The sequence below is a fragment of the Myotis brandtii genome, unplaced genomic scaffold, assembly GCF_000412655.1.
Source record: "Myotis brandtii unplaced genomic scaffold, ASM41265v1 scaffold208, whole genome shotgun sequence".
NCBI classification, from domain to species: Eukaryota; Metazoa; Chordata; class Mammalia; order Chiroptera; family Vespertilionidae; genus Myotis; species Myotis brandtii.
Window position 1 is genome coordinate 7,188,128 of NW_005357764.1, and position 21,830 is coordinate 7,209,957.

Genomic DNA, 21,830 nt, shown 5'->3' on the forward strand with positions numbered 1-21,830 from the left:
TCACTGGAGCAAGCGAGCCTCCCTGCTCGCTTCCAGCTGCCTGGCTGCCGGCCGCCATCTTGGCTGACAGTTAATTTGCATAAGGATATGCTGATTAGCCAATGGGAAGGGTAGCGGTCGTACGCCAATTACCATGTTTCTCTTTTATTAGTGTAGATAGATAGATATGCTCTTATGTGCATAGACTTTGTGAAAAGATACATAAAGACTGATTACAGAGACCCATCTGGGGGCATGTGGGGGGACTGGTGGGATTGAGATTCTATTACTGCATACTTTTGCAACATCCTAATTCTTACACATATTACCTAGTCAAAAATACATTATGCAAGTATTCATTGAGTCACTAAATTCTAAGTCTGGGATGGACCCCATCATTTTATTGGAGGGGGTGTAAACTGAGTCACAGACTTGCCTGAGGCCACCCAAGTAGGAAGGAGAAGCCCTAAGGCACTTCCAAGGCTCCAGACTCCTAGCCCTGGTGTGTTCTGTTGCCGTCTCTACTCTCTATTTCCACCATAGCTGACTCAGCTGTCACAACTGGAGACTTTAAAAAACGTCCAATTATACAGAATTGGGGAGAAAATTATGATTTGGAATTCAAGTGTTGACATTTGAAAAATACCAACTCCCTTTCACTGCAAGTACTTTAGCATGTTACTAAGGCTCTCTCTGCCTGTCTCTGGAAAGGTTATTTTCAGAACATTCCACTTAAACCTGGAGTTGCAGGGATCTCTGCTGTTTCTGGGAGCTGACACCACAATTTACATTAAACAAATGTTTTGAAAATTAGCTGTTCACGGTTCCAATTTCAGCTTCCCCCAGGGTTTAATGTTAGCCAAATATTCGTACAGTAAGCAGACAATGTGTTTTATTGTATGGAAGAAAAACAGACCACCATAACAGATTTCCTGCTTTTGTAATCAAGGGAAAAGTGGAGTGTTCGAGTGATTATTGGCATATGGTTATTAGAAACACTGAGTTCCAAATATAGCTACTAGGAGCTAAAGACACACACACACACACACACACTGCTATATTTCCAAAAAGATAGAAAAAACCTTAGTGTTTGGTCAATTGGAAATTCAGAAAGTCATTGGCAAAACTACCAGGAGGAATCAGGGTGACAGATAGCAAGGTTCAGCCCACTGTTCCCAGACACACTGGAGTCAGAGAGGCCCAAACATCAATGAGCAGCAGGCCTGCAGGAACAAGGGCCGTGGCTCTGGGCACAGCTTGAGGACAGCTAGGCCAAAGATTGCAGTTCTGCCCTGCTGGTCCCTGACTCCCTGGGGCCCATTATCAAGATATGATGGATTTGGCACCTTCGTCTTCCTTTTTAACATTTAAAAAGGGTTGCACAGCCCTCGACAGTGTGGCTCAGTTGGTTGGAACATCGTCCCATAAATCAAAAGGTTGCGGATTTCATTCCCAGTAAGGGCACATTCCTAGGTTGTGGGTTCGATCCCCGGTTGGGGCACATACAGAAGGCAACCAATCAATGTTCTCTCTCACATCCATGTTTCTCTCTCTCTCTCTCTCTCTCTCTCTCTCTCTCTCTCTCTCTCTCTCTCTCTCTCTCTCTCTCTCTCTCTCTCTCTCTCTCTCTCTCTTCCGTCTCTCTAAAGTCAATAAGCATATCCTCGGGTGAGGATTTAAAAAATAATTAATTAGTTAGTTAATAATTAATTAAAAAGGGTTGCACAGGTGCTTTTCTCCTCTCTTTCCCCATCTTGCTCTACATGCCGCCCCCCATGCCCCTGTCCAGCTGCAAATGTGAAAGGGGGGAAAGAAACTGTTCAATCTGCTAAATTTACAGTTAGCAGGAATGAGAATGAAGCATTGTGTGAATTCCCCTGATTCCAAGCCTCCTCCAGGACTTGTGAGCTAGGTGGAATGCAAGCGTCTGGAAATAAACTTACAGGATGCTCTTCAATACCGGATTTCTCTCTCAAAGAGCTGGGAGCAATTCAGAGCCAGGTGGGGTGAGATGGGGGGGATGGGGTGGGTGGTCTGTTGGAAAGAGGAATTTAGATTCTGATGTCTTCAGGAAAGCATTTGTTTACACCCAGAAGGAGGTACTAAAAACATAGCCTCTTCCACCTCAACTAAATAAAGAGTGTGGATGGGAGGTTAGAGGTCAGAAAGGTGCCTCCATGTGGTGAAAGCCAGTCTGTCTGTGGCACAGACAGGCCAGGGACCTGATCTTTGGACAGGTCAGAGGAGGGGATATGCAGGATGTGACTCTGGGTCAGGGCCCCTGGAGCCCATCTGGGAGGTGACCTCACCATCTCACTCTGGTGAGAGGCGTGGGCTCTGGTAGGAAAAACGTCCTTACACTGCATCAGTAGAACCCAAGAGTTATTTCCAAGAGTTCTTATTGAGGGTCTTACAAAACAGGTAGGTCACCTTCTGCCAGAAGTAATTTCCTCCAGTATGGCTGGAGAAGGATGACTCCTGAGGGGGCGCCGCAGGGTAGCACAGCCTTAAAATTCCATCTATAAAGACCGAGCTTTAACTGCACTGCACCTCTGTTTGTTGGGCCTCAAAGCAACTGTGACAACTGCTGAGAGGCAGGGCCCAGTGACGAAGGAACACACTAATGAGAGGAATTCGTTCACCACAAAATGATCAGCACCCAGGACCTAGTCTCAGCCCAAGTTGGGTCTAGCAGGAGGGCCTGAATAATGTGTCTGTTTTACTCCTTAACAAGGCAATCATTCTAAAAAGCAAACTGTTTGGACTGTCCCTGCTGGAACATGCTCAGAGTAGGACAAGCAGCCATGGCAATGCAACATCAGTTCTGAGAGTATCAGGAGCAAGTGAGCAGCTGGCACCTCTGGGCAGGACTCAATGGTAGCTGTCCAAGCACCAGGAAGATTCTGTACACACAGGTCACTTCCCACAGGCATGGGCATCTCCCTGAAAGGCCAGGCATGAGGTCCTTCCATCCTGATCTTCCTGGCACCCACCTCACATACTCCTTGCCTGCAGGAATCCAGTCCCCCAACTGTGTCCAGACTCTGGCCACTTGAGTAGGACTAGCCCCTCTGTAACCAGATCCCACATGTTCCTCTGTAGTGCTGCACCCCATCGGTGGGATGAGCGCTCAGCAGGAAGGGGGCTCTCCTAACAACCACCTATCTGCACTGCCCTGCCCTACCCCACACGCCCCTGCCAAATCACATACCTTGGATTTCCGGGCCCCTTTCTTGCCTCCAGCTTTCTTTGACACTGGCTTCTTCTGGGATGGAGACTTGGCCTTTTTGGCTGGGGGTGGCGTGATGATGGCTTCCAACTTCCCTTTGGATCCTCGTTTCTTTGCTAGCAACTCTGGGTGGATGTTTGGTAACACCCCACCACTGGCTATGGTGACTCCTTTTAGTAGCTTGCAGGAAAACCAAAGTAGCAGATGGTGAGCTAGCCCAGCCTGCCCTTGACCTTCAAGAAGTCAGCCCTGCCCATCCATGCTTTCGATTTTGGTTGGTAGAGTTCCTCCCTCCATGGCATCTACAAGGATGCTGACGGGACTCAGCTCACTACACAGGGAACAAGTCTTCAGAGTTCCTCACTAGGGGCGAGGGGTGGTTCATTTGAGAGTCAAATACCTTGTTTCATCCCTGCCCTCCACCCCCAATAAGGCCTTCAGGAAAAACTTCCAAGGGGGGCAGGGAAGCTGCTAACAGTCCAAAATGCAGTCCACACCTTTAAAAGCCAGCAACTTGCCAACCTCCCTCTGCACAGACAGCTCTGTCTCTCAGGTTGTCTGGGGTAGGTTGGCTAGGAGAGCCCCGTACCTGATTTAGCTCCTCATCATTGGCCACGGCCAGCAGGATGTGCCGAGGTGTGACCCGTCCCTTCTTGTTGTCCCTGGCCGCGTTGCCAGCCAGCTCCAAAATCTCCGCTGTAGGGAACAGAGGGGAAGAGCACATGATTGCATTAGAGCATCGGAGGCTCACATGCATCCTCCTGACCCCACTCATGGAGCTGGGAATGGACACAGGTATCAGTTCACAAAGCAGCTTCCTGAGGTGGGAAGATGCAGGCAGTCTGCCTGGCACACTTTGAGCTAAGTCACAGAAGTGCTGAATCAACCCCTGGTCCAACCCTGTTTTGGAGGTGAAGACAGAGGCTTACAGAGGAGAAGTTACTGGTCAAAGGTCCCTCAGTAAGAAGTGGTAGAACTGAGATCTGAACTTACTTGCCAGACAGGGCTGCCTGTAGTCGGCATTCAGATGTCACCAAGACCAACCCTGATAAGCCAATGGTGTGGTCCCTAAGAGTGAACCCTGCCTGCATGGAACTGAGCAATGGGTCATGCATGGGTTTCGGGGCCTCAGGGGGCAGTGGCATTTTACAGGTGCTTAGTAAGTCTCTGTCAATGAAGTTGATGTTGACCGCCTGCACACTCAGATTCAAAACTGGAAGGAGATGACTAGACTCTTTACAAAGTCAATGTCATAAAAATACTGTCAAACCTCGGTTCTCAAATGTCTCCCATCTTGAATGATTCAGTTCTTGACCAAGTTGTTCACAGAAAAAAAGTCTCTGTTGTCAAAACAAACTTCAGTTTTCTACCTGATCACCCTTTCATGCTGATACCTCAGCATGACAAAAAGTGTTTCTCAGGCAACAAAGGAGAGAATGTTTTTATTGCTGGTGAAATCAATGATTAGCACAACTTTAAAACAGAAAGAGGCCATCAAGAGTGCTAACGCCCAGCCCTAGCTGGTTTGGCTCAGTGTATAGAGCATCGGCCTGCGGACTGAAGGGTCCCGGGTTTGATTCTGGTCAAGGGCACATGCCTGGGTTGTGGGCTCGATTCCCAGTAAGGGGCGTGCAGGAGGCAACCAGTCAATAATTTTCTCTCATCATTAATGTTTCTATCTCTCTCTCCCTCTCCTTTCCTCTCTGAAATCAATAAAAATATATTTTTAAAAAAAAGAGTGCTGATGCCCAGCGCAGATGGACCTATCTCTTGCAAGTGGAGAAAGGTGCTTGGGAAGCCTAAATGACCTTCGGCCTCTCAGGTGCCTGGCCAGCCCAGCTTGCCCTTCTCCCGTGTTCATGGAGCAAGTGGCACGTCTGTAGTGCTATTGTCCTGACTACTGCCTGGGAGGGAGCCAAAGCAGGAGTCTGACCTGAGCACAGACCCTGAGCGTAAGGGCACGGGAAGGAGAGCCGGTCACAGCTGTTGCTGGGCTGGAGCCCGTGCAGCAGGAGGGCTGGAGAGGGGCGGCTGCAGCATGGAGCTGTAGCCCACTTGGCTGGCTTCCTGGCCTCCACCATTCCTTCCCCTCCCCAGCCTGCCCCCACTTTCTGAGGCCACAGGGAAGGCCATCAGTGTCTGCAGAGCCAGAATATACAGGAGGCAGGTGGATTACAACCTTTTCCCCATAATGTGCTAAGAAGTCTTCACCTGGCCTCAGAGAGAGAAAGAAGCACTCACAGTGGTGCCCTAAGCCCATCCCTTTGGCAAGAAGATCGTTTGAAATTGCGGTTTCTCAGAAAAAGTGGAGGGGGCCTGGTTCCTCTTCCTGCCTGGAGTGTTAGTGGAAGGCTCTCCCCAAGAGAAGGCACAGAGGCCGTTGGGGGCGGGGGGGGGGGGCTTTTTATTTTTAGCAGTGCTGCTCTATTGGTGCAGGGAAGATGGAGGTGATGAATGCAAAGCCCTGAGGGTGGGGAAGGGCCTGATTTGGGTAGGGGACAGGCAGTATATAACACAGAGAAATAAAGCAATGGAGTGACTTATAAGTAGCACCCATGGCTGAGAAATCTGAAGATCAATTCTCCGGAATTCCCTTTGACTTTCATGAGCTTTTTTCCCCCATGAACCCTCACACTGTGGATGAAACTTCCAATGGCCTGAGCTTCTATACTTGGGAAATTGCAAGGACTGGGCTCACTTACTGCTAATTAAGCGGTGGATTCTGTGATGCCAGACTAGATCCACCTGAGAGTGACAATGAGGTGGCGTGGAGGGCCTGGGGGAGATGTGTGCAGTGGAATGAAGTATGATTTGGCTCCTTGGAAAGAGCTGGGCAGGAGTGTCATTCTGTTGCCTTCTTCTCCAAAGAACCAGAAAATCCAAGACTCTATCCTTTTTTGCAAAACTCTAGCTCACCTTTGAATTCAGCCCTGTGGAGTGGGAGGGAAGCTGTATCAAGTGGGGACAAAAAAGAGGTGCAGAGATCCATACTCCAGCTAGAATTGAGCAAAAGCCTTGTCTTCCATTTATTCCTGCCTGTTTGCCAGAGGAACAGTTACCATAGTAACCCCTTCATCAAGGGACACAAAAGACAGAGCACCTGGGAGACACACCTTTTTATGAGAAGTGGGTGCCCTGCCCCACCCTACACTGCAGCACGCAGAGGGCTGGGCATTTTACAACAGCCAAGGAAGATAGGGGAGAAATCTGACTGATAACAAAAGCAGGAATCCAGGGCACAAACTCCCCTGGCCAAGTATTCATTAAAACCCACCCTTTGTCCTCAGTCTGACTGTAAAAGCCCCGTCACAAAAGGCTTTCCTGGCTAAGAGAGGGCTGCCTGCTGCAGGGGAGGGGAGGTGCAAAACGACAGCAACTGGACAAGATGGAACAGGTCCCATCTGCCCTCCAGGGCATGTTCGGGAAGGAGAGGGTGCCCACTGCTGAGGAATTGGGGCAGGGTGTGAACCACCAGGAGATTTCCTGATTAGGTTTCCTTCCTAGTAAATGATCTGGGCTTTGCAAGTGATAGAAAGGCTAAATCAGGGGTCCTCAAACTATGGCCTGCGGGCCACATGCAAATACAAATATTGTATTTGTTCCCGTTTTGTTTTTTTACTTCAAAATAAGATATGTGCAGTGTGCATAGGAATTTGTTCATAGTTTTTTTTTAAACTATAGTCGGGCCCTCCAACGGTCTGAGGGACAGTGAACTGGCCCCCTGTTTAAAAAGTTTGAGGACCCCTGGGCTAAATCATGAAAGCCCAGCTCAGGTAGACATGGATTCCTGCCACTGCACCCCAAGCCCACCGGGATGCCCCCCCACACACATACACTGGCTGCCTCCTGGGCTAGGACAGAGTCAGCATCACCTGAATGGACCCCACACTTCACCTCAGGGGAAGGTGTCCTGCCCTTTGCAGCTCCTGGGCAATTCTAAAAAAATTTGTAACCTCTGCTGGTTGCAGAGTCAGCATCACCTGAATGGACCCCACACCTCACCTCAGGGGAAGGTGTCCTGCCCTTGATGCAGCTCCTGGTTTGGAAGGTTCTGGGCAATTCTAAAAAAATTTGTAACCTCTGCTGGTTCAAAAGAAAAGGAATTCTGAGAAAGAGAACCAGGAAAACACCAGATCTACAGATGCAAATCCTTTTCTCCAGTTTCCAGAGCTCAAAGCTTGCATCCTCTCTTGGAGGGAGTTTTCAGTAGCCACAGCCCTGGGGGCTGTAACCACAACAAATGGAATCCATAAGAAACCACAGGAGGAAACTGGAAAGAGCAGTTAGAAGAAACAGTCCCCTTACCAGGTTCTCCACCCCTCAAGCCAAGTCTTCCTAGCCAGTGACAGTTTCATTTTGTTACCACTGACCAACTCTAGTTTGGGACCTAAAGCACTTGGGGTCAACTCTGGAGATAACCCTAAGTGTGGTAAGGCTCCCTAATTATAAACACTACAAAGGGGACATACTGAATGAACACCACCAGCCAGCTCATGTGCTATTTTTTAAAGATCTTTTGTTTGTTTATTTGTTTGAAGATCTAATTTTCGAGACACCCAAGCAGCTTGGCTCCCACTCTACAGCCTTTGTGCTGGCCTGGACCTTATTCTCTCCTCAGAGCAGCAAGCAATGCAGAGGCACCTTTGGGCCCAACTTTCCCCAGCCTCACTGAGCAAGATCATTTTAAGGCCACTTGACAAAATTCTCACAGCCTTGAATAACAGCATTATCTGGCAGCCTTTTCAGCTACAGACCAGCTGTCTGAACATGAATACCTTTGACAGGTCTACTTTCCAAGTTCACCCAGAGACCAAAGGCTTAGAGTCTTTTTTTTTTCCCCCCTCCAAACATCTTGAACTGAACCATATCTGCTGGATTGAAGCATTCTGTCTATCTTTCTTTAGGGAGATGAAGTCATGGTTTGCAGAATTAGACTCCTAACAGCTAACAGGTGATGTGTGGAGGCTGCGCCAAACTCTAAACACAAGCCTTGCAAAGCAGAGAGTTGGGGGCTTCTACAGAGCAGTTTGAAGCATCTCCTCTAACAAAAGAAATACTGAGAACAACCACCAGAAATCAAAGAAAAGCCAATGTTCACGTAATCCCAAGGAGAAAACAGATATTTGCTACAAAGCCAACAACATGACAAGGAATCTGTTTATTGTCATTTCTTCCCAGTCACCAGGCTTCCATCAGCAGTTTGCTGAGTTCAGAACTGTTTTACTCCATCCCTGAAGGCCTTAACTCATCAACCCCAATCGGAGAGTGCTGCTTAGGGTTTCCTGCACCCTGACTGCACCAGTTTCCTTCAATTCCCTCCATGGCCCAGAGTCCATTGGCTTACATCCCACCTTTTCAGGAGATGAATGGCAGAGTCTGAAGCCTGCTGAGCCATCGACCCAGAGCTCCAGGGCCTCACTTGTGGCCACAGCAAAGCTCTCCAGATCTGCCTGTCCCAGGAGCCTCAAAAGGAACCAGGGATTCCACAGAGAAAATAAAACCTACAGCAGTAATTGAAGGTGGTGTTTTCTGTGCAGAGTATAAGGTATTTTATAAGAATGAGTCATTTTGTTGCTTTTCTGTAGATGTTCCAAATCTGACACAAACTTGTCCTGCTGTTAAGCCCACGTCACAGGCCCCTCATAAGGGCCAGGAGTTTAAGGGTCCAGGTGGCAGCATCTGTCCAGTCTATCACCTTCCCCACAAATTCTCCCAATAAGACAGAAACACAGCTTCATTGGGGAGTTTCTAAAGTCAGCTAATTGTTTTTCATATTTCAAAGTAAAAAAAAAAATTGCATTATACACATTAACAAAGAGATATTATGATTCTTGGCAAACATTACCTTCATCTAACCCACCAACACAGCCCTGTGCATGAATACCTTCCCCTTCCGGAAAGCCTTCCTCTACCTTCCCAAATCTCAAGAGCCTCTGAGTCAGCCACCTCCTCAGTCTGTCTTTGGTGGAGGGCAGGAGCCACCAGCACACCGTGGTTAGAGCTGGGGTCTTCTGGGTATACATCCCAGCTCCTGCACTGAACTGTAAGACGCGTCAAGAATTACCTGAGCGGCCGAAACCGGTTTGGCTCGGTGGATAGAGCGTCGGCCTGCGGACTGAAAGGTCCCAGGTTCGATTCCGGTCAAGGGCATGTACCTGGGTTGCGGGCACATCCCTGGTGGGAGATGTGCAGGAGGCAGCTGATCGATGTTTCTCTCTCATCGACGTTTCTAACTCTCTATCTCTCTCCCTTCCTCTCTGTAAAAAATCAATAAAATATATTAAAAAAAAAAAAGAATTACCTGAGCCTCGGTTTCCCATTCTATAGAAGGGGGATGATAACTGAGGTTATCTCTAGGTTTGTGAGGATTAATGAGTTAGTTACTTGCTGAGAACAATGGGTACATGTAAGCTACTATAATTGAGGCTACTAGGACACTTGATCTTTTAAAAAGTATAGCAGGCTTGATTTCTAGGAGAGGAAAACTAGATTTCCCCTACAAAATAAATAGCCAGCTGGCTGGCTGGCTGGCCCCAGCCAGTGGCTCAGTTGGTTGGAGCATTGTCTCATGCACCAAAAGAAGGTTTTGGGTTTGATTCCCAGTTGGGGCACATACCTGAGTTGCAGGTTTGATCCCAGATCAGGGGCCTGCGGGAGGCAGCCAATCAATAATCAATCAATCTCTCTCTCTCTCTCTTTCCCTCCCTCCCTCCATTTCACTCTCTCTAAAAATCAATGGGGGAAAAAAATCCTTGGGTGAAGATTAAAAAAATAAAAATAAAAAAATAAATGGCTGGATGGATCGATAGATAGATGGACGTGCATGACAGCCAAGCAGAGGAAAAAGCAACATAGAAAACCTGGTGTTTCCTCCCCGAATAGTTTACTCTGTGGTTACACTTAACAGTTTACATGTGTTTGAAAAATGCACTTGAACCTGATTAACCTCAGTGCTGCCAGACTTGCCTTGATAGAATGCAGCACCCAGGGTGGCCCCATGGGCAGCCTCTGCTGTGGGATGGGGTCTAGGGCTTTTGTCTAACCCAGCAGGGTGTGCTATGGCAGGGGCAGAACCAAAGCCAGCCGCTGAGGCAACACCAGTCAAGGCCCCAGGAAGGAAGGTGGGAGGAGGAGATGCCTGGATTGCAGAAACCTGTTCCAATCTAGGGCCTGGCTGACAGCTGGGCAGGGCCCTCTGGCCCATGAGTCACTTGCTCTCAAGGTCTCTAAATTAAAATACAAGGAAATGGTTAATAAGAATGTTTGTTTTGATATGGAAAATCATAGGCATTTGTTCTTCATTCATCTCAGGAAGGGGTGAACAATCAGAGATGTCTGTTGAAATGAAATGATCTGAAGAGTGTAATGTAAAGAGGAACTCACTTAAAGAGCCCTGACAAGGTGCCATTACCCAGATGGATGTTTAATGGGGAAACAAGTTACAGAACAGAGGCTTCCGTGGGGGGCTGCCATGGTGTAGGGAGCAGAGGCAATGCCTGTCATGCACACTTACACACACATTCATCCGGATGTGCAATGCTTAGACTCCTGGAAGTGGATCAGGGACTAAATCAGAGGGGACATTTTGCTCTACCCTCTTGTGTGCTATCTGAGTTTATCTTGTGCAGTTTATTTCTTCCAAATGTAAAATGAAAACACAGTGTAAATGACAAGAGGCAGCTATGCTACATTCCACCTCACTGGCCTTCTCAACTCCAAGTCACAAGCACCCTCCTGCCCTGACACCTGTCCCAGCTTACATCATCCTGCAGCACTTCCAATACTGATGAGACCACCTCTTCCCTACAGCCAGCACACGTCACTCTAACAGCCATCACCCCTCCTATGCTCATACCCATCTCATTCCTGTTAGTCCTTGACTTTCCTCCTTTCTGTCAGAAACTACTTGTCCTTCCAGGCCCATTCCTGCAGGACAGAGGCCCCTGTCCTCTTTGCCCATGCCAGGCCACAGATTGTCTCCAGCCTTTACAGATCATACCCTGTGCCCTTTGGTGATCCTCTGGGGCCCTCAGGGCCTGCACTCTCAGGAATATATGGCCTCCTCAGCCAGGCTGTAGCTCCATCATGAACAGGAGACAGGCTTGGAGACTAGACATATGCCATCCTCTTGAGAGGTCCACTGAAGACAAGGGAGATGCAGAGTGGGCTGAGTGAACCTGAGTCCTAGTTCTCTCCTTCTAACTGCTAAGGTTTCAGCTCCAGTAGAAAGCCTGCAGGAAATGCTCTTTGAGAGATGGGTTACATTTCTCTAACTTTCCTAAGCAAAATAGGTGGCTTGAGGGTTCAGTGAGTTACCAGAAGTAAAGCACTTGGCCAGTGCTTGGCACAGGGTAAGTGCTCAACAGATGGCAGACCTTTTGTTAAACTGCTCTGCTTTGCCTTGCCCTCAAAGCACTGTCACAATTATAAGCCACAACCTGAATCTGGAATAGAGACTGTCAGGACCTGGGGTGGAGGTGGGAAGCAAATAACCCCCACAATGCTGCTCAAGTTAAGTACCCTCATTTTCTGAATGGACAGCAGATATTGACTTTCAGCAGTCAATATCTAGTTTTACAGAGGCAGCAGATAAATGTTAACCAAAGGCTACCGCAGTTACCAGTTACCACAGGGAGCATCTATTAGGATTATCGATGGCCAGGGAAGCCGACGGATTAGCCTTTCCCAGAGGCCCTGGATTTCCAAATGGTTCCTCCAAGCAAGAAATGTGAGCTCTGGCAGGGAATGAGTGTCCTTCTAGAAAGAGGACATTTACGAATGTCTTCTATAGAGGCCATTCGGCAAATGTCTCCATCTAGACAAATGGGAGTGTTGTCAATCCCAGGAAAGGACCCCTCAGTGGCAGGTGTCATTGCCAGCCTCTGAAGTGCCAGGAAACACACGGTTTCTGGCCACTAAATGGAAGGCACTTGCTTAAAAATGAGGAAGGTGGGGTGGGAAATGAAGGAAGAAAGGGAGGGAGGGGGGAAAGGTGGGCGCAGAGTCTGAGCTATAAGCTGGCTGAGCAGCCTGGCAAATCTGAGGAGAGTTTTTGTCATCTTCTTGGCCAACAGAACCAGAAGAGGTGGTGGGTAGAGACAGGGAGGTGGAGGGAGGCTAGCTGTCATTAATACCCTTTGGGTTTGTGGCTTTTTACTTTCATATTTTATTATGGGTTGGCTAGACAGACATAGAAGCCCTTTTGGGCAGGGAAAGAAAGCTAGAGAACTATAAATGTTGTATTAGTTGCTGATATTTTATCCAGAAAAAATATTGGGAGAGAAGATATTTGTAGAATTCTGACCCATTTCCTTCTCCTCTCAGTAAGTTAGTTCTTTTAAAGCCATTCTTGATGGTCATCACAGAGGGACTTCGGGGTATTGTTATTTTAATCAGGTGGGCAGCTTCTGGCCTCTGCTTTCCAAGGTATAGTTGAGACATGCTCAGCGGCTCTTGTGGCACTTGCAACACCATCCTGTTTGCCACCAATGCTGCCCTTCCACTTGCCTCTCCTCAGGCAGGTCTGGCCCACTCTGCCCTGGTGTTAATCCTAATAACACTTCATTAAAAAATCCGGGGTCTGGTTCAGCCCTCACTCTCATCAATTTCCTAACAATAGCAACACTCCTCCACCTGAAACTCATCCTCCTCTAACATATATATGGCCGGGGCCCTCACATCCAAAACAACCGAACGGACGACCGAACAGGCTGAGTGGGGTGACAAGGCTGGCAGGGGGGGTTAGTGAGGGACAACCAAACAACTGAACAGCAGGCTGCGTGGGGCAACCAGTCCAGCAGAGGGGGGCAGTTGGGGATGAGCAGACTGGCTGGGGGGGCCAGTTGGGAGCAAGCAGGCTGGCAAGGGGGGCAGTTGGGGGCAAGAAGGCTGGGTCAGCAGTCCTGGATTGTGAGAGGGATGTCCGACTGTCGGACATCCCCTGAGGGGTCCCGGATTGGAGAGGGTGCAAGCTGGGCTAAGGGGGACCCCCCACCCCCGTGCATGAATTTCGTGCACTGGGCCTCTAGTTCTTCAATAAAAGATTCACTGAGCAGCTGTGGAAGGTCAGTCCTCATGCAGGAGCTAAGTACAGAGTGGTGAGGGAGGGGTGGAGAAAGTGCAGCCCCAGCCTGTGGTCACTCATATGGCCTCTGATATGTCTGGCCCACCACAGACATTGAATACAAATCTGTTGAAATCAACAATGATTCTTTCGACTCCCAACATCGGCTTGGCACCTTGCACATGGTCAGAGCTTGGTAACTCTTTCACAAATAGGTCATTCACAAGAATCTCTAAACAAGTGAACCAGACATCACAGCATTCAGGCAGTAATGAAGGAGGGAAGTGCAGGAAGATCCTCCAAGGCACTGGCCTGGTTTCATGTATTAGAACACTCAGGACCATGGCAGGCAGTGTCATCCCAGGCAAAAGCAGCTCCATGATGGCCCAGAATCCAGGCAAGCTTGACCTCAGTCTCAAGTTGACAGAGGAAACTGGGTGCTGGGAGAGGTTAGGGGCAGATCAATGATTCTCAGATTCTCCAAACTAAGGTTTTGGCTCAAATATAAATGTCAGTCTCTGCATATTACATGTACCCATTATCCTGATTTATTATTTTTTAAGATTACATTTTCTAGATTTATTTGGAAATTAAAAGGGGAAAAAAGATTATTATCTTTAGAAAGATATGTAACATATACAGCACAGGGAAAACAGTAAATAATATTTTAATAACTATGTATGGTGTCTGATGGGTGTGAGATTTATTGGAATGATCACTTAGTAAATTATATAATGTCTAATCACGGGTGTACACGTGAAACTAACGTAACACTGTATGTCAACTATAATTGAAAAATAAAAAATGATTACAAAAAAGAGTAATTATCCAGAAAGAAGACCAGAGAAATAAAAGATATGAATGAGATGAACAGATAAGGAAGATAGGCTGAAACACTAACATATGTTTATGTTCCATATGGAGACAGAGATTATAATAGAGACACTGGAGAAATAACAGCTTAAAACTTTAGGGATGAGATAAAGACATGTTCAAAACCAGACCCTGAGAAAGTTTATCACTAAAAGACCTCACTAAATGAAATTCTAAATGATGTACTTCAGTCAGAAGTAAAGTGACCCCAGATGGAAGGTCAGAGATAAAAGAGGCATACTTAATTGTGGTCACATCTTTTTCTTTTCCTAAACTCAGAAACAGATCTTATAGTGCTGTGTACTTTTCTATTGGAGCAAGCAAAAACAGAACCCTCGATACGGCACTTGTTTATACATGTGCAGACCCTGATGGCAGAAAGTTGCATCTCATCCTTCAAAGGGAAATTGTGAAGCAACAGAGAGACTCCTTGACCACTGAGGATTCCTGGGAAACACAGTTTTGTGTGTGTGTGTGTGTGTGTGTGTGTGTGTGTGTGTGTGTGTGTTTTTAATATATATTTTATTGATTTTTTACAGAGAGGAAGGGAGAGGGATAGAGAGTTAGAACATCGATGAGAGAGAAACATCAATCAGCTGCCTCCTGCACACCCCCCACCGGGGATATGCCCGCAACCAAGGTACATGCCCTTGACTGGAATCGAACCTGGGACCCTTCAGTCCGCAGGCTTACGCTCTATCCACTGAGCCAAACCGGCTAGGGCCAACACAGTTTATCTTTAAGAAAGAAGAAAGGTTTTCAACATATGCTGCTGGAACAACTGGACATCCACATGCAAAAAAGTGGATCTAGACACATGTAAATGTAAAATGCAAGACTATAAAACTTCTAGGAGATGACAGAGGAGAAAATCTGCATGACCTTCAGTTTGGTAATGACTTTTTAGATACAACACTAAAGGCTCAATACATAAAAGAAAGAATTGATAAGTTGGACTTCATTAAAATTAAAAACTTCTGCTATGTGAAAGACAGTATTAAGAGAATAAGATGACAAGTCACAAACTAGGAGAAAATATTTGCCAAAGAAAGCACTGAGGCCTTCCTTTTCTCTGATCCCAGTGATATAGGTCAACCCTGGCCCTGGGAGAGCAGGGAGAGAAGGGGTCGTTGTTTCACGAAGTGGGCCCAGGTCATATGTACGCTGTACTGGACAACCACATGGATTTTTCAGAAGGACTGGATAAAAACTCAGTTTTTCAGCTCTACAGCAGATTCATGTGCCCCTGGGAGAAGTGCCCCACAAGCTGTGCTGCCACCTCCACATCTCTGGTGGGGTGACGAGGTACTAGGGAAGTCCACCCTTTGGTGGTTTCTACACTCTGGCCTCAAACCCTGAGGTCTGACTCTTCTGAGTCTGCTAACTGGTTGGCCATCTGACACCACACCATCAGGGAAATGTCAAAAGCATATAAAATGCTAAACCGCTGCTTTTTCAAGCATTTCTTGAAGTCATCACCACGGAGTCATCTATTCCTCCTGGGAGACTAAAGGAGGGTAGACTATGTAACATATGTGGATAGCACCTCCTTAATTATGTCACGATTTACTTTGACAGTGATGATTTTCTGTGATTGACTATCAATGAATATCAACAATAGCAGATATTAGTAAAACAAATAATTATATTAAAATCTAATTCTCTTTCATGCATGTATACATACACACAAAAGACATTTGGTGCCAGCTGTTATATCTCTGGGCAGTGGAATTATAGTGAGTTTTAGCTTTAAATTTTCAAAGACAAATTACTCATATAACCACAAAAGGAAATATGCATTTAAATACAGTGTGCACATACTCAGTACCCAGCATACTGGAGTTTTAACTTCAGTGTTTCCAACTTTTTTCTGGTTACAACCCTCTGGTTCATTAAAATCCTTAGTGGTTTTTATTTCCTGTGGTTTTTATTTTTAAAAGAAAATGAAGCTGGTGAAGGGCTTTCCAGAACAATGAGCACTATGGGGGTGCTGAGAGCCCCAGGGGAGCATGAATGCTCAAGAAGGTGCTAGCAAGAGTCGGCTGGATTCTGACCTGAAGTGTTAGTTAGTCTAACATAGAGGTGGCCATATAAACTAGCAAGAGATGAAGGGATTCAGAGGGCCTCGAAGCATCAAGGAAGCAGCCTGACTGTCCTCCTCTTCCTGCCCTAAATTTAGCTGTGAGTACAGGACACACTTGAGTGTCCTGGATAGGAAACTGGTAAAGAGGCCGGGTAAGTGACAGAGCCAAATGCAGGCTCTGCTGCACTTACAGATGGGGGCAGGATGGAGTGTGGCCCAGTGACTAACACCGAAGGCATATGCAACATCCGACCTGAGTTATAGATCAGAAATCAAACAAGCTGAAACTTGGGATGAGGATGATCCTTTTATTAGCCAAAACCAGGTGTATTTTTAACACCCACCCTTTTCCTTGGGGTTTTATTGCAGGATACAGTCAGGTATAAGGGCTGGGCCTCATCCAGTCTGTAAAGGTCATGGAGGGGATCCAGCTTGTTCCTCAGGTCAGGAGCTGGCCCTGTGAACTTCATCAATTAGTGAAATACACACAGGCAGCTTCAGACAGAACTGCCTGCTGTGACAGGATGCCAAGGGCCTGCTAGAAGAATGTAGAGATGCTAGTCACAGACAAGGGACAGGAGAGAGAAGACCAAGGTTTGAAATAAAGGGGATGGGCAGGGGGAGGACTCGGGAAAATGGAAAAGGAGTAGGGGGTTAAGAATACACAAATCCCAATGTCATCATCATTTGTGGATTAGATCTAAAGAAGACAGAAGAAAAAACTCTAGCCACAGCCTTAGCTTTTGAGAGGTAGAAATGCACTAACTACTGTGACACTAGGTTTTCAAACAGACCAGAGCTTAGGTAACCAAATCAGCAGACCTCTTGCAGTGGTCACCATGTTTATTACAAGATGTCAGACATTCAGCCTTGAGAGCTGGTAGCCAGGGCATCTTTCTAAGGTTGAGAAATCCTCTGAGAGAGGATCTGATTTTTGCAAGCAGGCTTAAGTCCTAGGAGGTAAGTTATAGAATAAGATGTGTGATCAGGCTATGTAACAGGGTTTCTGGACCCCAAAAGAAGGAGAAGATATAATCACATATATTTTTGGATCTGATGAATGGCAACCAGGCCTGTACTCTCAGGAGTTGAGTAAAATGGCTCCAAAGGCACTTCCTCCCAAGGTAAGTCATGTATCTCAGTGTCCAGCACAGGCCTGGAGGATGGTAGGCCCTCCCTGAGTCAGTGCCTGAGCAACTCAGCTTAGCAGGAAAGATGCACAGCTTCCCCAAGTCTCTACCTCCCCTAGCAAATATTGAAGTGCCTTCTGTGTCTAGAACTGTGGATGGAGGAGGAAGACTGAGGTTCCTTACCTATGAGTCAAGCTTTGTGCTTCTGCCACAAGAAGCCAGATCAAAATTCATTCTGTATAGTGGCTCTCGCTTTTATTTCTTCAGTAGCATTGCTCACAGTGCCATTCCTCATGAGCTTAACCCACAACAGTGTCCCCTACACTGTACTGTGTATGGTGTTTAAAGGTATTTCTTGAAAGGCTTTTGTGATATAAGTTTGGGAACTACAACATATCACATTTCCTTTCCTTGGAGATTCACAATGACACCAGTCTGTTAAAGGCCCTGAAAAGTCCTACAGTAAGAAAAGCTGTTTCTTGGTGAATCCCAAACTTAAAAAAGTACCTTTACTGAGGAACTCATCAAAGTCATTCATATATCTATCTCAAAAGAGGGAATGACGGTCTTGCTGTCTCCTTACTTCAGCCAGAGAGCCCTATTTTTTGGTGCACTACCTCTTCAATTTCACCAAACACCATAGTTCTGCTGAATATAATTTGAGCAATATTGACTCAGAATGCCTTGGACCCATGACTTGAGAGCATCAGATCACAAATGTGCTTCCTCTCTCCTCTTCCACACAATTGTCATTTCCCTCTACTCCCCTACAGCCCCACTCTGAGACTCAAGTACTCTTAACTAATCGTTTAGATCTGCTTATTCCCTTGCTGTTCTGTGGGATTGTATGTCCCCCATCATCAATGGAAATTTCACTGGGGCAAAAGCCATGTCACATGTTTCTTAGTTCACAAATCCTACACTTTCCAGCACTGTGCAGTGCTGTGCTAGGCACAAGAGAGACTCCAAAGAGACCTGAACTAAATCAAGTTCCCTTTAAACATCAGTTAAGAGAGAAGTGCCACAGTACTATGAAGGCAAAGATGATGCCTCAAAGAAACTGCCTCAGTTTCCCCAGGACACTTGTTTTTAGCTATCATTTATTGAGGTTTACTATGATTGCTGGCTAAATTTATGGGGTACAATATTAATCTGCACAGCAACCCGAAAAGGTGGGACTATTATAATCCCTTAGGCTAGAAGGTCAAAGGTCAAGGGGGTAGAGAATGGCATGAAGCCCACATAATCCTAAGCCTGAAAAGACAGCAGACAATATCACATTCCTCAGGAAGAGCTCTGGGCAGAGTCCAGCAGCGCTGCAGAGCCAGGCACACAGAGATTTGGGGAAGGAGCTGTCTGGTCACCAGACTCAACCTTGTTCCAAATGTTGACTTTTCCTTTTAAGTTCAATAGATGACTGGGTTCTGGACCCAAGAGGAGAAAAAGACACCAGCTTCAAGTTTCAGAGCTAGAAGCAAGCCCTTCCATCACCATCCCTAAGGGAAGTGGGCAGCCCCCCATGCCTTCTCCCTGCATCCACCCCAGCCTTGATCAGACCCTAAGGAGGAGCGCTTCCATCCCCGCCCTGAACACATGCTCTGCACAAGGAAGCGTGTAACTGGTGGCCCCAGGCATGCAGGGCTGCTGCCTGTTCAGACACTCACGTTCTAGTCTGGCTTCAGCTCTGCCCTAACGCAGGCCCAGGGCTGAGTATTCGGTTCTAGCTAACTGGAAAATCCTTCCTGGTTTCCATGAGTATGTCAGGAGCTCAAGTCAGAAGTGGACCTTGACACCAGACAGAAGAGTTTGATAACAGGGCATCCTGGTGGTGACTGTGATACAGGTTTTAGGAAGATGTGTCAAGAGGCAGCTTGAGCAAACCAGAAGGAGTAGGCCTGAAGCTGCCAAGATATTCTGTAGGTGCTGGTGAGGCCCAGTGGGTTCTGACCAACTGAAAGGACAACACACATGAGTGGACAGTGACAGCTTCCATCACCATCCCTAATGGAAGTGGGCAACCCCTAGTCACCTCAGCAGCCAGAGCAGGATGACTGGGGACTCCTTCCTCTCTTTGCTTTAACCCTAATGTAATAGCATGTGGGCATGTACACTGTGCCGGCAAGGCAAAGCTACTCACATGCACCCTCTCATTTCAGCCTCATAATAACCCTATGAGTTGTTGTTATCCTCAGTTGACAGAAAATAAAACCACAGCTCAGAGATGTGATTTGCCTAAAGCCACAATTAAGAAATGGCAGCTCTGACACCAAGGTCCACACTCTGAACTGCTGAGCTCCACTGCCTCTACCTGATTTCCACTGAACATCATGGCACCCCAAGTGTTCCCCAGGGCTGGCCACCTGCTCCAGAGCCGCTGAGGCCTAGGTGGGCCCTGCAGTTCAGCAGTCCTATTAGAAACCCCTGAGCATCCAGACCCCCACTCATCTCTCCACGGGGGCCTTCTGAAGGGAGGAGGCGTGGCCCAGCCATTCTAAAAGAGCCTTGTGTTGCATACCCCCATCACCATTCCTGCAATTGTCTGCCAGCTGTAAGGGTCTGTGCCTCGCAGACAGGAAAACAATCCCTCCATAGTACCCTTTGGGTGAAAACTAGACAAGTAGAGCAATCTGGTTAACTGATTAATACACATCCTCCAGGAAACGTTTCTTGACTCCTTCTCATGGCACAGGTGGTCCTGCATCATCACCAAGTTTCTCTTGCCTGTACCTATCCCTGGACAGACACCTCTTTGGGGTGGGGATAGGTCTTGCTCCGGCTTACTAGTATATTCCAGTGCCAGATACATCACAACTCTCAGTGAGGACCTGCTAAATGCAGGTACTTCCCTCATATGCCTTGTATCTGGCCACGATCCTGACTAGGCCCTGAGCTACTTAGGGGCTGATACCCTGGCTTCCCCCTCTTTTGATATCTTCCCCAAGCTCTCAGAAGAGGCTGGCTGGCACCAAGTAGGTGTATCCAGCACAGATGAGCAGATGGCAGAGCCCCTCTCCCAGCTCTCACAGGGCTGGTTGCCCTTCACTGCACTTATCAAAGTCGGTAACCATCTGGGTTGGTTGGTTCTTTCTCCCAACTAAACTGTGAACTCCAGGAAGCAGAAACCATTTCTGGCCCCATCATTCCTAAGCTCTCATACAGAGTCTAGCATGGTGCCTGGCACACAATAAGCGCTCAATAAATATGTGGAATGAATGGGAAAGGGTCTTCAACAAAACAAAAGCAAATAGCAGAATAGAGAGCTTGGTCACCTATCCTTTTTACTTAAGGACCAAAACCGAAGTTCTGAGTGGGCAGATGTCCAGGACTTCCAAATATCCACATGCTCTCATGTTCTAGCCAAAGGGGCTCAGGGTAGGTCACCTTCTGAGAACGGTGAGTGTGGGTGTGCAGCACTGTTCTAAGGAGCAGAATGGAGCAGTGTTTTTACTGGGCGTGGCCCCAGAACTCAGCTTCTATCCCATCATCAGGACATAGGATACAAGTGACCACAGCAGTGACCAGACACAGAACTGCTGGCTCAGGATGTCTCTCAAGGTGCCAGTCATGCAGGCTCGGCACCATGTTGGGGAACTGGCGTTAGGCAATGGTCATGCCAGTGACTCGCCACTGTGTGCAGACAGAGAAAATCGTTCAGATTCAGCTAACTAGAGCTTTGTGGAAGGTCTTGCAAAAACTTAAATATGTACAACAGGGGTTAACTTGACTAATATGAGAGTAAGGATTTGCCATAAGCTACTTTTCCAGCTCTAGTAACAGGTTGCCCTGGCTATTCCCACTCCCCTTTGTGACCACTACCATATACCTATGGTAGTTGGGGACAGGTGTGATGGGTGTGGGTGCAAACAGGATCAAGGTCTCTGGCTGCCATGAGAAAGGACCCGCTGACTGTGACCTCATCATCTCTGTGCTCAGTTTCAGAGCCAGCCAGGCACAGACAAGGAAAATGTACAGGTTTGCTGTGTGGACACTAGTTTCTCAGAGATGATGTAGCAGTGGTATCCCCCATCCCATGCCCTGAAAACTAAAAAGAGAAAGCTTGAGGGAAGAAATGAAACTGATGTTGTACTTGACCTAATGACAGTGTCTATGAAAACTCCAGTGATAGGGGCACCATGGCATTTGGAAACCAGAAAACATAGGCTGTCTGGTTTGCACATCATGTCAGCTTTCCTTTAATGGTCAAAGCCCCTTTGGCTCTCACAGCAGCCTGGAGTTGGTGGAGCAGGACTCTTGTGTCCATATGAGTTGTAAGGAAACAGGTCCAGGAGGTTAAGTGACTCACTCTAGGTCAGTGGTCGGCAAACTCTTTAGTCAACAGAGCTAAATATCAATAGTACAACGATTGAAATTTCTTTTGAGAGCCAAATTTTTTAAACTTAAACTATATATGTAGGTACATTGTTGTTAACTTAATTAGGGTATTCCTAAGCTGGCCTTTGCTAAAAACGTCCT

The 21,830-nt window shown here is 47.1% G+C and overlaps 1 protein-coding gene across 15 annotated transcripts in view; it reads right to left on the bottom strand.

Moving 5' to 3' along the window:
* The window catches only part of LOC102256783 (core histone macro-H2A.1), a 67,028-nt gene that overhangs the window by 42,198 nt on the left and 3,000 nt on the right, over positions 1-21,830 (bottom strand). For 14 of the 15 annotated variants that reach the window (XR_001362000.1, XR_001362002.1, XR_001362001.1 and 11 more), the window contains exons 2-3: positions 3,798-3,904; positions 3,191-3,388 (exon numbers count right to left, since the gene is read on the bottom strand). Coding sequence is in view for 11 of the 15 variants with exons in the window: in XM_014539152.1 (XP_014394638.1) it covers positions 3,191-3,388; positions 3,798-3,904 (305 nt within the window). In the remaining 4 variants the exon portion in view is untranslated. Of the gene's footprint in view, positions 1-1,917; positions 2,014-3,190; positions 3,389-3,797; positions 3,905-21,830 lie in introns of those variants that run through there. The other variant, XM_014539158.1, reaches the window with a different exon arrangement.